This window comes from Ascidia mentula, chromosome 5 (genome assembly GCF_947561715.1).
Source record: "Ascidia mentula chromosome 5, kaAscMent1.1, whole genome shotgun sequence".
NCBI classification, from domain to species: Eukaryota; Metazoa; Chordata; class Ascidiacea; order Phlebobranchia; family Ascidiidae; genus Ascidia; species Ascidia mentula.
Genome location: NC_138570.1, coordinates 7,265,749 through 7,281,568, shown reverse-complemented (window position 1 = coordinate 7,281,568; position 15,820 = coordinate 7,265,749). Strand labels below are relative to the sequence as shown.

The window sequence follows — 15,820 nt, the reverse complement described above, 5'->3', positions numbered from 1 at the left end:
TTTGTTCTGCATCCTGTTGACTATAATTTATCAAACACACCGTGCAAAACCATGTGCGCATGTGTTTTGCAGCGTATCTTTGCATTAGTAACTAGTCACAAGAAGAATGTAATAGAATGGAGTAATTTTTATTATATCTTATTATTATAGTATAAAACAACAATCCACTTAAAATTAGTTGTGAAACATTTTTTTTTAATCTTGTTTTTTTTTAATTTTCAATCCTTCATCTCATGGGATAGTAGTAGCAAAGGATGTTAAGAAAATGAAACAAATGCTGAATTATTTGTTGGCGTGTAAGTATGGCGACGTGTGTGATGTGTTATTGTTGTATTTTTCTTGTGGGGTTTTAAATTTGGTCAACAGATTGAAGTGTACAACTCTCAGTTTTGTTGTAGAACTGAAGCATTATCAACGTGTATCCTTGCCGTACAAAATGAGCAACGAAGAGGAGGTTTTACGCATTGCTAAAAAATTGGACAAAATGGCGGCCAAGAAGAATGCGGTAATTATTGCATTTTTATTTTATATTATATTATTAAACGCAAAATGCGTAAAAACTTACAAACGTAAAAAAAAATGTTGCAGGACAATGCGTTGGATGTTTTGAAGGCACTGAAAAAACTCCCTATAAGTTTAGAAACCCTAAAGAAAACCAGAATTGGAATGTCAGTGAACAATATTAGAAAACAGGCCACCAATGATGAAGTGGCTGCTGCTGCCAAACAACTCATTAAAGGCTGGAAAAAGCTTGTTGGAACTGATGGTAAATGATTCACAGTCTTTTTAGTAAAATGTATAAAATAACATATGCATACAAACGCATACTTGTTGTTTTTTTATGTAGTTGGCTATAATGGCTTGAAGCAGCTCTGTTGATGTTTACGTTGTGTTAGAAAACTATCTTTTGCCGTAAATGGTGACCACCAGTTTCTTGCACATTCAAATACTGGTATTTCATACAAATAGAACCGAATGGCAACAAAAAATCTGATGTCAAAAAAGTTGAAGAGCCAGTTGAACCCGAAATTTCTACCACAATCCAAAAGGAGAAAAGCTTTGAGGTAGTTGTTTGTTAATGCCCAGCCAAAGATGTGTTCGCTTCTAATATATGCTACTGTAGAGAAGTAATTCAACATCATCATTTGACATGGAAACATCAGCTTCACTTTCCTTGACCAATAACCCTGTTCGTGACAAATGCAGGGAAATGTTGCTTAAAGGCCTCATGGCTGACAGTAAGTTCTGATCTATTCATGTGCTTAACTATGGCCTACGATTAAAATATAACCTCTACCATGTTTTTAAAGGTAAATCGGGGCACACTGAATCAAGATGTACTTTCATAGCGGCGGCAATTGAAGAAGCCATATTTGCTGAATTTAAAGACACTGGAGTTAAGTATAAAAACAGAGTGAGGAGTCGATTCAGCAATTTAAAAGACACAAAAAATGTTGGCCTCAGAATGAATGTTTTGAATGGTGTTCTACAACCAGACAAAGTGGCAAAAATGACAGCTGAGGTAAGAAATAAGCTGCTTGTTGTTGGTGTTGCACTTCCTACAATAAGTACATATATAAAGAATTTTCAATAATCCTTCAAATGGTTGATTACAAGTTGCTTAAAACTGAATTATTATAGTGGAATGACACTACTATCTTTGACTTTAGGAAATGGCCAGTGACGAGATGAAAAAAATGAGGGAAGGTTACGAGCAGGAAAACATAAAAGACCACCAGATGGCAGTGAATGAAGGAACCAAAACTGACATGTTTTCTTGTGGAAGATGCAAGGGCAAGTCATGCACCTACACCCAGGTAAAATTAAAAACGTCACTGTAGACCTATAGAGCTTTTAGTAGTCACTCTCATCGCCTAAAAAATACATCCAAAGAAATTTCAATCCACCCTTGATCACGTTGTAGTCTGTACATGTCCTCAACAAAATGAACATCGTTTTTTCAACGTTGTCCCTGGGGTAAAAACACAAAGTTGTGTGATTTAGTTCAATTGCATATGTTGCCCTGTCATATGCAATATGTCAACACAACATTTCCACCTTCATTGCAGTTTGGTAGATACATGGTATTATAAAAAAAATTGTGCCCATAAAAAAATTTTGATGTGATTAGCCACAAAACCAAAGTTCCGTGTAGTAGCTGACATTTTGTACAGTGTTAGTTGTTTTATTCCCTTTTTCTATAAATAACACAAGGCCTTACATGCGGTAAAAATCTTGCACGATTGGCGAGTAGCATCAGACACACCCCCCAAAAAATCATTATTCTTAATGCTTTCAAATAGGACTTAGGAATCCGTCTCACCACAACAGTTGCCAATTCACTGACTTGGCGGTATTTTATTTACAGTTGCAAACACGCAGCTCGGACGAACCGATGACCACGTTCGTGTTCTGCACCGACTGCGGCAACAGATGGAAGTTTTGTTGAACCAACCTCGCGCCCCATTTCTCGCGTTGGAAGTGCCATTTTTGTTTGTTTATCGTTTTGAAACCGCGTGTTCGAATACCGAGCTGCTACGATACCCGACGCAAAAATAACCTCATCTCCATTCACGTAGGATAGACCGAGCAGATTTTCCATTTGGGAACGTGGAAAATCTTTTTGTTGCCCAGCTTGCTATGGTGTCATGACAACGTTAATTGTAGAGTTACGAACACGACAATCAAGCGACATTTGTACCGTGAATGTGCCGAAAAAATGTATGCTTTATGCTCAATACGAAACCGACCTAGTCTGAAATTTGCCAAAGCGTTGGTGCTGAATGTACAGGCAGCCACACGCGTTATCTGCAAGCCTTATGAACAGGGTAGTATTAGTACTGTGTTTGAAGTTCTGTTAAGTTTGCCATTATCGTTTGTTGTTGCCTTGTCACGTATACGTTAAATTCCCAACTCGATATTGTTTAAATCGCCGTGCTTATGTAAGGTACGCTATACAGATTTGTTTATATGAGAAGGATGGACTTTGTCGGCAGTAAAATGCAGAAAGTTCGAGAACAAGTCTACGAAATACAACAATCAAGGAGAAAAACATCCATCCGTCGGAGGGAGTTATTACATTGCAGACCGGATATTATCTTTTCTGTTGGTACGATGGTTGATAACCACGGCAGAAATTTCATTATTAGTGCACAGGCAACGGGCGATATTCAGTAATTCAGACGACAATTCGGAGAACATATAATCCTGCACATTCTAAATAGAGGCATTTCGAACGGTGTGTTTTGCGTTTTACCATTTATTCCAAGAAACGTTCCCAAATGTTCTCCATACAAGGTTTTGCATTTAATCAAGAAGGAAAAACATCAATTGTTATTGCAAACCCGCCAAGGTGAATTTAGGTTTTCTTATTACAAGTTGAATACGTAACATGTGTCGCAGATACCCCCTTCTATAGGCCATACCAACTAAAACTACAGAAAAGTTTTCAAATAATTGTTTGAAACATTACTTGACTATTTAATTAAGTTTTGTTTCTACGTGGCGAACTGATCGAAACAACGTCAAAGAAATTGTCACAGTTAATTTAATTTTACATCGGTGTTCGAAAAATCCTTACACGCAAATCACTCATGCGCTAAAATGCCCTACGTCATAAAAGTATGACGACATATACAGCAATGTTCAATTTAAAAAGTGTTCTTGCAACATCGTTGACTTTCGTTGCGTTACAGGACCGGGTGCAAGGATCGTTCTCTGACCGATCTCGCTAGTAGTTTCCAGTAATCCTTGAACCTTCGCCCCTCTATGTGATCCACGCGACCCACAATGATTATTTCAATGCCCATCAGCTCGATCCGGGAGATTATCCCTGCTTCCAGTTGTATCACCGTGCATAAATTTCAATATAATGTGTTGTTTGTTAGAAAGGGCACGATTAATTAGATTCATAAATATTTTATGCAATACATTGTCAACGCCGAGTAGCGAACATTTATGATGTTTGCGAAATATATTGTGACACTTTGAAAAGCTGTAGGCAGTTGTCTCATTGTCGGGTTTGAAAAGGGATATACTGTCCACGGGAATTGGGCTAATTGCCATTAAAGAGTCTCGGACCGGGCCAAAGTGTTTCAAAAAAACAGAAATATTGAACTCGTGACAGGTTATATTCCTGTGGGAGAATTAAGGACACGCCGTCTGTTGATACAAACAAACAAACAAACAAACAAACAAACCACATAATACACAAGGTCGCAGTGCCAACATAGGATCGAAAGTCTCGTATTTTTGATCAAATATCGAAAATGATGGTTCTGGTCACACATTTCCATCATGCACGTCAAAGCTCGTGTACTGATCAGGCCATTAGTAATGCATAAGGAATCAGAAAATAATCCCTCTGGAAAAAGATCACTGGCAATAGGTATATCCTAACAATATTTGTCCTGTGTTTGATTTGCGCGTCACGGAAATGCGCTGCACTTCCAACTTCGAATGGGTTTCCATAAACCCATTAAGGGGAGCAAGCCCCCGGGACACGGCACGGGCCGTCGAATATTCGCACTTTCAAATTATCGCACGTGCGCCGATGACGCTGGAATCGATTCGCGCGGATCATGTTTACGAAATGTAAACTCACTTGTCGCGTGAACGGGTCAGCGCACCTCGCTGTTGTCCACTTGGGAATTGATGACGAATTTGAAATATGGCGCCCACCTTTTTCGAGCGGGCAATATCATTGGAAGGACGGCAATATATGTAAGGTCATATCCCATCACCGACTTCATATAAAACCCATATTGCGCCGGACACAAGCGCATTGACCCGAGCGTGTTTTTGTCAACATGCAATTAGATTAAATTGTGCCGGTGGTCAGAAAGTTCAGTGTTTTGAAGTTGGAAGGATGCTATGGTAACAACTAATTGGTAATTTGTCGCAAGTGACATACAACGTATATGCCAAAATATGCCCAAAAAATATCACAAAATTAGGCTCAATTTTACCTTCCTATATCAATTTACTCTGAAAAATAGTTGTAACCTGCGTGATGATATGTCTGACGCAATGTTTTGTTCTGCAATGGAAAAAAAATCATCAACTCAAATATGTATTACCAATGCTGTTATGCTAGTTTGTTGTCACATGTGTTTTCCCGCTTCTAAAGTTTTTTCACACACAATAGATTAAAATGGTTTCGAGTATTCACCTGGGTGAAGATGCCTCAAAGATGATGCGCTTTTCATTATTCATGACTAAGTAAAATACGAATTGCAAGGGATTTGTCCGGCAAAACTCGGCTTATTGCCACCAGATATTACTTGACCCATAATGCAAAGTCCGCACCAATCCCAAAGCAACATTGCGGCCTTGTTGATTAAATATTAATGCGTGTTCCGCGTTTTTTTACCACCGCCGTACATTGAAACCGGCTTGCGACAAACAACGATTTTGTTCCAGGCTCTCCGTGGTATGGGAGTAGTAATATAGAACTCATTAATGCGATGTTTAATCACACCACGTCCCTCAAGGAACGGACTCTTTTTACGCCTCGTTCGTAATATCTGGCGGTTGGTCGGGTTTAAACAGCCCGTGCACTGTCTGCCACCGCTTTAGTTTTTACGGAAGATTTGTCAGTGTACATGATTAGCCCTTACTTTTCAGAGAGAGCTTTGAGTATTTTGAGTTGGGGTCTTAGAAGCATTAGGAAATTTATACTCCGGTTGTGACAAAAATTCCAATGGATCGCTTTGTGTGTCTCTCCGCCCTCGTCGCTGTTCTTTGTGTTGCAACGCGAAGAGTTGAATCAACGCCAATTCGCGAGGATAGAGGTAAAGACGATTAGAAACTGCTGAAGTATGTTTCAAAGTTATTCTTTAAATGCAATGTTTTTTTAGGGGGATCAAATCTTGTGAAGATGTCATTGTGCAAAGATTTTCGTGTGAATCAAGAGTTGTGGGAAGCGTTTTGCGGTGTACAAGGAACAGGTAAGAGCTAAGAAAGGCTGCGTTATTCAATATTGTTTACTACACAGTGTACTAAAATGTTGATTAAAAAGTTGCGTTTTTCTTGCCCCGTCTGTAATTCACATTTTTTAAATTATAAATTTGCATTTTTTTATTATTTTGTCTGAAAGTTTTAGCTGGTTTACACAAAGAACCCAAAATATAAGTTTGTTAAACTTTTTGAAAACGTAACAATATTACAAAAGGCGCCTGATAACAAAAAAAAAACGGATACCACGGTTGGCATAGTACATCATATCAAAATAAAATATGATGCCGCGCGAAAGTTTTTCATCACTCATCAATTTATGTAGTTGAAGCGAGAATAAATTGTTTTGAACTGACAAGAAACCTTTCTTGTCCTTTGTAGGCAAGCGGAGCAGTATGATTAACGAAGAGAAGGTTATCGACAGTTACGCACCCAACGAACCCACATTCTATCAAAAGCATCCAGACGACGACCTCCAATCACAGCTTGATGCCTTCTTCAGAATGTTTTTGCGGGATGTGAGACAAGATGACCCTGGAACACCCAATGCTCCGATGTACATCATATAAATGTTGCGCGTTTTGTGGCGAGTGCATTGGCGGTTTTCGGTTGTAAATATAAGTGCACTAATGCTTTCGGTTTTGATTTTTACCTGTTGTAAATATGATAATGGCTGACATTCTTTTATACTTGCATTCACATGGTCCAGAATGTATATACTGAGAATTAGAACTTGTAGGCTACAGACCCATGATATTACCCGTTGGCAACACCGGTAGATGTCGCTAAAAAGCACAACAATACGCAAAATCAGGCATTTTGAACGATTTCGACATGTTCAGTTAAAAGAATTGACACACTGATACGCCCTGCGGCATTTTTTTCTAAATCCACTAAATAAAATTTCTTCTAAATTTCGGCCGTAAACCACATGCTTGGACTTGGCAAAAAGCCAAAACTAGCAATGCACAAACAACCCCAACGGCCTTCTCTGCACTATAGGTTTAAATTTGATGCTCAAGGCACGCAGTGCAGTAAAAATTATGACAAAATCGATGGCCAACAGCAACATAAGTTACCGACCCCCATTGCTGGCAACTTAAACATTTTACATTTTTATCTGCCACTGTTAGATTAAAACTTGTATGTTGTTTTGTATTAAACTTGTATAGCCAGCATGTTTGTCAGCGTGCATTTTGCAAGTAGGGAGATTTCTAAACTTATCTACAACCAACGAAAGGCGAATCTTATAACCGCACCAAGATATGAATGTTTTGACTTGCTCCGGCTGCAGTGAATTAATTACAGGTTCAATTTCGACTAGAAGTGTTTTCATGTTCGCTCGAGTCATAAGCAACAGTCCCGCAGCGTCTTTGTTATGTTACAATCCCAAAACAAACACAAACAAAAAAGACGCGGGTTTAATAAAAAGCACAACAAAATGTTTATATTGCAGCTTTTGATTAACATTTGAAAAAATACCAATACTTCTGTAATGAAACAGCTGCACGTAAATATTACCTTTTTTTAGGGACATACGGAGTAAGATAGTGCCACGTAGCAACAGAAAGCAACTGTCAAAAAGTACAGTCAGATATGTGTTGGTGAACGTTTGCTGCTGTAGTATACTGTTGTGGTGAATTCCATTCTTGTCACATCGTTGTAAGGCCCGAGGCAGTGAGAATTATATGGAGACATGCACTTCAACCAGTAACAACGCTTTACCTGCACGTCTGTATTTTGCTCAAACGGTAGAGTGTTGAAGTTAAAGCATGATAAAGAACGTACCGCTGAAGTTAAAAAATTATGACAAACCTGTTGATTGTTGAACCTTGACTACTGGCGACGTCACTCTTGCAGTTTATTTTTAGTGACTGGAAATTACAGGCCAGTTCTGGCACGTTTTGACGCAAATCGCCGCAGTTTTTCAGGGCAATGACGCAACTACTATCTACGTCTTTCGCACTACAGGCATTCCAACAGTTTAAGACAGAGTTGTTGTTGGCACCGCGAAAGCGCAACAGGCTAGTTACCAGTACCTTATACCGCCCACAAAGTCAACTACAGAGGCTATGACAAGAAGGATGATTATGTTCGGTGATTTACTAAACAGTGTAAAAAGTTGAGTGACAGTGAAGGCCACAAAGCATTCTCCTGCGTAGGTGACACCAAAATAGAGTCAACGTTATCTTAAAGTTCTGGGTAATTTTCAAACGTGACAGGCGCCGGGCTCTAATTCTCAGTCAGGAATTGTAATTAGTAGCAGATCTGACATTTGCCTTGCTAAGGTATTGTGACAAAGTTTGCCGCACAAGCCATTTAGTGGTGTAGAGATTGTTCTTGTAAACCTTTGTTACATAGTTGTTGTAAAGGTGCTGGACAAAGCGTACTGATAACAAACAAGTTGTAATTAGCTTTGTCGTCGTTTATGTATACTATGACTAACAGCGCACTGCAGTGGCACACGCAATAATGTCGCATCATCGCTGCGTCATTTCCCATCTGCTGTCGACATTTGGTTGTGTTCTGTGGTATTTTACGAAAAATACAGTTAGCTGATAGCACAGAGTATCGGTTCTAAAGCTTTGATGACAGTTTCCACAGTAAATCGAGCATGCCGACATTGTGTGGAGTGTAGACCATTAGGTTAAAATGATATGTGCTATACACGAAGGCGCCCACGACAGTGTGGAATTGGAACAACCTCCCCCACCTCACCGTGAAGAAGTAACACTGAAATATCTGCCAGATGTGGTGCCTTCATCCGAGGCATATAACTCTGAGGTTGCAACGACGGAAGAGTTTGGATATGAGAACGGAACTGCTTGTGATAATGATTGCAAGTTAGACAAACCTGCCAACGTAACTTCCTATTCGCGGTGCTGTTATTGTCATCAAAAGTTAAACGATAGAAGTTCTGTTGGACAGCCTTCTTCTAGTGGATTACGTAGCAATCAGAATGCCAAAGGAAGCTCAGTTTCTTTGTCGCTGTTGGAAAAACGATGCCAAGCACATGTGACAATGGCCCACCGATCGACCAGTTTACCTGAAAAGTTTCAAAACGAAAGTTCGAACTGCAACACGCACCACGAGAAAGTTTATCCCCCGACTTGTCAAAATACTCACACAACCCAAGGGACTTACACTTATGCCGTGGATTGTGAAATGGCGGTTGATGTCGAGGATGAGGAAAAGCTTAGTAGGCGAACTAAGGTTCTAACTGCCATAGTGGTACTACTGACAATTATTACGATTTCCACCATCTCCGCCCTCGTTTATTTTGGTAAGTTGAAATACTCTGCTGATGTTGTTAATCGCACGTGGCATGACAAACCAATTGCGCCGAAATTTGTTTTCCGTTTCTTTGATTTTAAACAGATTTCATGTGAGCAACACTAACGGTTTTGGAACTTGTTGTTTACTGGGAATTGAAGTAGGTGATATGTTAAGAAGTGGGGATCTTTGTTAGGGTATTTCTGGTCGTAACCCAGTCACGATGTCGTGAAACAGATACTTATGAACTTTTACATAAATTTGCACGTCTCTGTACATTTCTAAACCACCCATATTTATATTTGTATCAACGCACCTTATAAAATGTATTGGGTATTTAAAAAGTTTTAACATGGTGCAGAGCCAAAGATTAAATTGCCATGATAATTCAACGTTTATGGTTTCATCAACGCGTGCTATTTATTCACATATACCTCATTTTACATTCGGTTATAATAAAAACCTCAAACGTGAAGGGTTAAAAACATCACATTTGAAAGTGCCTACGTAATGCAGGAATGCAAAAAAAACTGTAAGTGTTTGCCTTGCCCGGGGATTTCACGCGGGGTTTTCGCATCACCGTTAACGACGGAAGCAAGTGATCGCCCGACCACGGTTGCAAAGTCACGTTTATCCTCGTAACCAGACAATGGATATGGAGGAATACCGACACGAGAAAATGCTCACGATCCTCTAAAAAAAAAACCAAGGGGCGACAGAAACACAACGGCATTAAAGGCCTCGGCCAAACCCGCGTAATCGCACTGCAGCGTGTAATTAAGCTAAATGAGAAATGTGCCTGCTCACCCGAGGCGCTCGACACACTCACACACAGCATGCCGTGACATCAATGACGCGCGTTTTGTGCCCAAAAAAGTTCCATTTGTCGGGCGCACACGCGTTCATACACCAGCATTAACCGAGGTCATGTAAGTGTTAACAGCCCGACTCACCGGTTTTATAGAAAGCGTGGCACAGATTCACGCTTCTGACGTAAACAATCATGTCCATAAAGTAAAAGCCGTGAATCATCCTAGCCTGTTTCCAACCGCAACGAAGAACATCGCCTTGACAATAGATTTCCCGACGACCGCAGTACAACCTTCGCTGTAAGAGGCTGGGGGAGTTTTATTGCCCGGTTTATGTCTAATATTTGGCCACAAACATACGGTGAAGAACACGAAGTTAAATATGCAAACTTTGCGGGGGAAATCCTGATGAGCAAGATTTTAGTTTGTACAATAAATTACGATAAAAATGGCGTGGGCATTAAATTTGTGTTGTTATCGGGGGTCGTTACGTTACAATCTGACCCGCAGGCGTCTGCGCCGAGAACAACCGAGAACAAAACATGAGGCACGTTATTTCTTGCAAGAAACCATAATCCCACATTATCAGGAGTAAAATTAGCCAAACTTAAAATTATCGGCAAAAATCTTGAAACAAAATCAGTTGGCGGCATACGATCGTGTCTGTGATTATTTGCATGTTGGGATTTGAATATTTTTGTTATGCTAACTTACGCTTCTGTTTTACTTTACTTTTGTTCCGTAATTTTGTTCAGTTGTGTTCGGAAATCAGTCTGGCAATGATCCTCCTCCGACAATCGAAATTGTCACTGCTGTCAGTAAGTGATTTTTCGACTTTGGAATTTCCGTTGTGCCCTTTGGTTTGCATGCAACAAAAATTACAACCGCTCGCTTTATGCAAATGAATCTGGATTAAGTCCGAAATTCGCCCATGTTTGTGCAACTTTGAATATTTGGGCGAATTAATTCAGCAATACGTACAGCATTTAACACTATATTGCTGATTTTGTATCGCAGGTGTTACACACGCTACAGCGACATCGACAGTAACAGTAACAGTGCCTAAAACTGATATACGCCTCAATCAAAGTAAGCGATTTTTTATTCTCCGTTGGAGTAAATGTACATCTTATTCGTAATAGCGACAGACGATGTTGTGCGAAAAACTGGTGCTTTAAAGAGATCCGTTTTACAAATTTAAATTGATGATTTTTGACACCAGTTTGCTTTAACCGTGATAATATTTCCGCATGTTGGACAAAATTTTCTTACAAACCGCTACAGAGTGTTTGCCCCTTTTGTGTATTTGTGGTCCGCCAAAGAACAAAGAAATATTGTGCAATCAATGTTGCATCGCCACCATAGCTGAACTTAGCCGATCCTTGAACAATTATAAATACCCATTTTGTCATATATTTACTACATGTATGTTTTCTAAAATTCCAGCGTTGTACTGTGGAGTTTTTCCGACTCAATATCTACCGAAAAGTTCGGTAAACGTTCGTTCCCACGTCACGAACACGTTCTCCACTAACCCAACGTTGCCCGTGAACGACTCCAGGATTCGAATCACAAGCCGGATAGTCGGTTCCGAACCAGCAAACATACGCCAATACCCTTGGCAGGTAAGAATAAAATATTAATTTTCGGTTGCATAGGAATGCTTTATTTCACGAATCAAACAAATTTTGGTTGGTTATTTTAGTCTTTGTTTGCCTGGTAGTATTTAGTCCTATGTTCTGCTGTTCCAGATTAATTTATGTTTGTCTTGGCCGCTCGTTGTTATAAGTTGTCCTTGTGTTCAGTCATACTTTCATTAAATTCTTCGGAATTCTGGTAACCCTGTGTGTACACTTCCGTTTGTGGCAGGTTATGAAACTTACCACTTCCTGTCACACATATCCTTTTATTAATGGAAACGCGCAGAAAGTAAATTTAGCGTTGAGTGATTGCCTGTCAGCAAGGCTGTACGTATCCGCATACAGCCATACAGCCAGTATAAAGTGCATTTTTCGCATACCATCATCATACGAGGCCAAAACCTTTTGTTGGCAAGAGCAATGGAATTTAATTTTCACCAAAACGCATGACCGGTAATGAGTCATCAAAAATAAATCATCCAAGAAACATTATATCGTGCATTTATCTTTTTATCTCCATTTGTGGCAACGAAAAACTCGTCATACTCGCCATGTTTGAATCTGTAACTACAGTTATTGTTGTAAATGAGTTGTAAGGCAGGTATTTATTCAATAACGTCTCCACGAATAACATATATTCAATAACAAAAAACGGTTAGCATTTTGGAAACGTGTAACCAGCTGGTAACGCCCAACTTGTTAAGTTTATGACATAGTCGGATACGCAAAGCAATAGACCCAATGGCTCGATATGACAACCACCTGGGTATGTGTTTATGCACACAGAGACAAAACTACCCTGACGGTACTAGCGTGTATAACGATTCTGGCATCACAGACGCTAACAGGGCCCAACCGAGGGTGGTGGGAGGAACTGACGCCGTTGTTCCATGGCAGGTAAAATTCGATTATAATTCTCGGCTGAGGTCCACACTTGCAAAGCTTCTTAATTTTTTAAAATTATTTTGCTATTGTACCTTATTGTTTTGCATGTTCTAACCATTAGTTGTAAATGAAAATTTTAAGTTTATAAAACGTTATAATTTCTACCAAGCGGTCTGCGAATGCGTTTACACTTTTACTGAATGGTATACGCTATGCTATAAATGTGCCTTCTGTTCTTCGTGTCGTAGTGCACTCAGTTACATTTGACCACACACTAAAAGGTTCTTTCCTTGCTGCTAGGTCAGTCTGTGGGTGCAGGGAAAAGGAGTAACTTGCGGAGCTTCTATAATCCTCAACAACTGGATTTTAACAGCTGCGCACTGCACCCATGCGTAAGTTTGACCCAGTGTGCCCTCATCTAATATTCACTATTTTGTTCGTTACATTGTGGTATGCGTGCGTACACCCCGCTTGGGTTTTATTCAAAAGTGTTTGTTTTCAACACCGAGTTGCAAAATTTTGTTTTACTCATTCAGAAACCCCAAAGCAACTTTGTGGACGGTTTTCGCGGGCACTTCTGCGCTATCCCAGCGAAACGAGCCGCCTGCCGTGAAACGGAAAGTCGTGCAAATCATCCAACACGAACTTTATCCCGACGATATGTCGTACGATTACGATGTGAGCCTCATGAAGGTTTGAGTCGCTTCCGATCTTGCAACGTAACAATATGTTGGGTTTAACTTTGAGTAAATCTTTTTTAAACAGCTTGACTCGTCTTTGACCTTCACGAAGGAAATTCAGCCAATCTGCGTTCCCCCTCAAGGTTATCGGTTCCCCGTTGGAATGAGTTGCTTCGTCAGTGGCTGGGGAGCTGTAGATGGATTGGGTAGGTCAAAGGTCGTATAACCCATTGAGAATTTTTTTTACCAGGGATAATTTGTGGTATGTTTTCTGGTTCCTTTTGAAAATTTAGCAAAAGGAAATTTTTTTTTTTAAATTTAGCAACTTGCTAGGCCCTGGTTTCCTTCGCGAAAACTTTGTTCCGTGAAAAACCTCAGCATCACTTTCGCGGGTGAAGGGGTAAAATGACTCAGTAAATCGCGCCCACGATCTGCCCGTTTTATCACCAAAACGAAATTCTATTTGTGGTTGTTCCGGGTTGTACCTCGTGAACTGACGCAAATTATCTGACTACAGTTATGAAATTATAACCAGCAATGGGTTGGCATACCAACGTTGCTGCCGTTTTAGCTTTGATGTGCGACTTAGAAGAACTTGTTGGGAAACGTGGTTTTAAATATCTGTCCTGTTCCAGGCCTTTCTTCGCATCCCGATGTGCTCCAGCACGCCCAGATTGACATCATTGCCGATGCGACTTGTAACAGCAGTGACTGGTTGGATGGACTGATTACTAGCCGAATGCTTTGCGCAGGAAAAGAGCAGGGGATGAGGGACGCCTGTCAGGTAAACTGTCCACAAATCGTGCATTGCGCCGTTACTTGTCTGAATAGTAGCATGCGAGCACCACCAAACGGATTGTTAAATCTAGTACGTTTACCGCTTGGTGTCAGTATGGGATTAACCGAAATCACGTATGGGATCAGGCAAAATCAGAATCACGAAGGCGGTGAACTAACCACATCACACCGAAAAACGTGCAAAGTCGACGACAGCCCCTGCATTAAGTGGTTTTAATCAATGTCATTTCAAACATAGTAGTCAAGGTTACAATTTTCTTATCACTGAAAATTATCAAGAGCAATGTTTCAGAAAATACAGAAGTTTTGACTTCATGTTTCACACTGCGTCGTCGCAGCATTCTTGTTTTTGGTTGTTTAGACAGCAAATGGCATATCTGTGCTATAGTAGATACCTATCTTTATCATGGTTCCTTACTGGTAATTAGAACATATTCTTTTAATTACAGTATTACTATTTTTATTACGTCAATATACACACTGCTGGTTATTAGAAATTAATATTTGATTTCGTTACAGGGAGATTCTGGAGGACCTTTGTCCTGTTACATGGCAGAGAAGGGAGTTTGGATGCTTGCTGGCAGCGTCAGCTGGGGCATTGACTGCGGGTTACCCCAGCTTCCAGGGGTGTACGCGCGTATGAGTTTTTTTACCGACTGGATCTGGAGGAACATTGGTAAGATGATACACAACATTCCTATGCCGAAGCTTACATTGAGTTAATATGCAAGTGCCGCATGGTAAATAACACCTTGTGAAGTGCGATCTTTTGTCAGCCCCTACTTACCAGGTCATGATCGAGCAACAACCGTTTAATTGGTGGTTGCCTAGCGTGGGGCGAGGTGTAATTGATTATGGTCGACGTGATGGCCTTGCGTTCGCGCACGGTTGGATTACGGTTCACATAAGGGCCGCTGTTGAAGTTTTTAGGCAGTCCGGAATTTTCAATAAAAAAGTGCGGGTGCAGTCCTTCCTTTCTACCACATCCGTCCGCATACGGTCGTACTTTCCAAATCACTCTAAAAAACGCGCTTCAATGTAAATGTTCGGTCAATTATGTATAAACCATAACCTTGAATGTCATAAATCGATGTTGCTGGAATCGTTCGTTTTGCAAGATCCTGATACTCAGCTGGCATATAGTTAAATTCTAAATTTATTTTATCTGATGAATGCGTTCGTGTGCAAAGCACTTAAACAGCGCAAACAAATTTACGTCAATCATATTTTTATTCCGTAGGTTCTTTAAATTTGTTATTATTGCTCACAAGTTACCTATAGCACATTTTTTTTTTGTCAGGCAAAGCAGAAGGTTGGATTCCACAAACATAAACAAAGTGCGTTAAACTTGATCATCATCTGTATCTTATCAGAAGATGTTGCCGTAGGGCAAAGTTGCATGCCCGCCTAAACAAAATTTTCCCATTGGCCTTTGTCTGGGAAGAATTTCCTCCTATTTGTTCCAGATGACTGTGATTTGAGTTTTCATCCTTCCATTGAACTTCTGCCCATTTTGCTTCACGAATATTTTCGGTCTTTCATTTTTTTCGTCTTCTTTTGCGTTCTATGTGATCAAACGCAGTTTTGTAGCTTAACAAACATATACAAGCAAATGCGAAACAATATAAGCTTTTCTATGAGTGAAAGTTTTCTGTTCTGTTTTCGATTTGCCCAGGCTGTTACCAGCAAGTTTCCAGATTTTTAAAGTTAGCAACCTACACAAAACCAAAGGCAGTTTCCAACTGGGAATACATGTTGATGACACGAGGTACAGAGAACC

The 15,820-nt window shown here is 40.1% G+C and overlaps 2 protein-coding genes across 5 annotated transcripts; both read left to right on the top strand.

The window, feature by feature from the left end:
- The first annotated feature begins 260 nt into the window (after positions 1-260).
- On the top strand, positions 261-2,927 carry LOC145902385 (transcription elongation factor A protein 1-like). Of its 2 annotated transcripts, XM_082990329.1 has the most exons (8): positions 261-296; positions 399-505; positions 589-766; positions 970-1,064; positions 1,124-1,238; positions 1,311-1,522; positions 1,671-1,817; positions 2,369-2,927. In XM_082990329.1, the coding sequence occupies exons 2-8, from the start codon at positions 437-439 to the stop codon at positions 2,447-2,449; spliced, it is 897 nt and encodes a 298-aa protein (XP_082846455.1). In that variant the 5' UTR covers positions 261-296; positions 399-436; the 3' UTR covers positions 2,450-2,927. The 2 variants fall into 2 exon arrangements, with proteins under 2 accessions (XP_082846455.1, XP_082846454.1); XM_082990328.1 differs by lacking the exon at positions 261-296 and having other exon boundaries at positions 304-505.
- Positions 2,928-8,549: 5,622 nt separating this feature from the next.
- Positions 8,550-15,596, top strand: LOC145902670 (uncharacterized). 3 transcript variants are annotated; one of them, XM_082990736.1, is made up of 11 exons: positions 8,550-9,238; positions 10,793-10,855; positions 11,055-11,126; positions 11,484-11,662; positions 12,464-12,574; positions 12,863-12,954; positions 13,099-13,255; positions 13,328-13,448; positions 13,878-14,026; positions 14,560-14,716; positions 15,341-15,596. In XM_082990736.1, the coding sequence occupies exons 1-11, from the start codon at positions 8,608-8,610 to the stop codon at positions 15,370-15,372; spliced, it is 1,764 nt and encodes a 587-aa protein (XP_082846862.1). In that variant the 5' UTR covers positions 8,550-8,607; the 3' UTR covers positions 15,373-15,596. The 3 variants fall into 3 exon arrangements, with proteins under 3 accessions (XP_082846862.1, XP_082846863.1, XP_082846864.1); XM_082990737.1 differs by lacking the exon at positions 10,793-10,855; XM_082990738.1 differs by lacking the exon at positions 12,464-12,574.
- Positions 15,597-15,820: the final 224 nt, after the last annotated feature.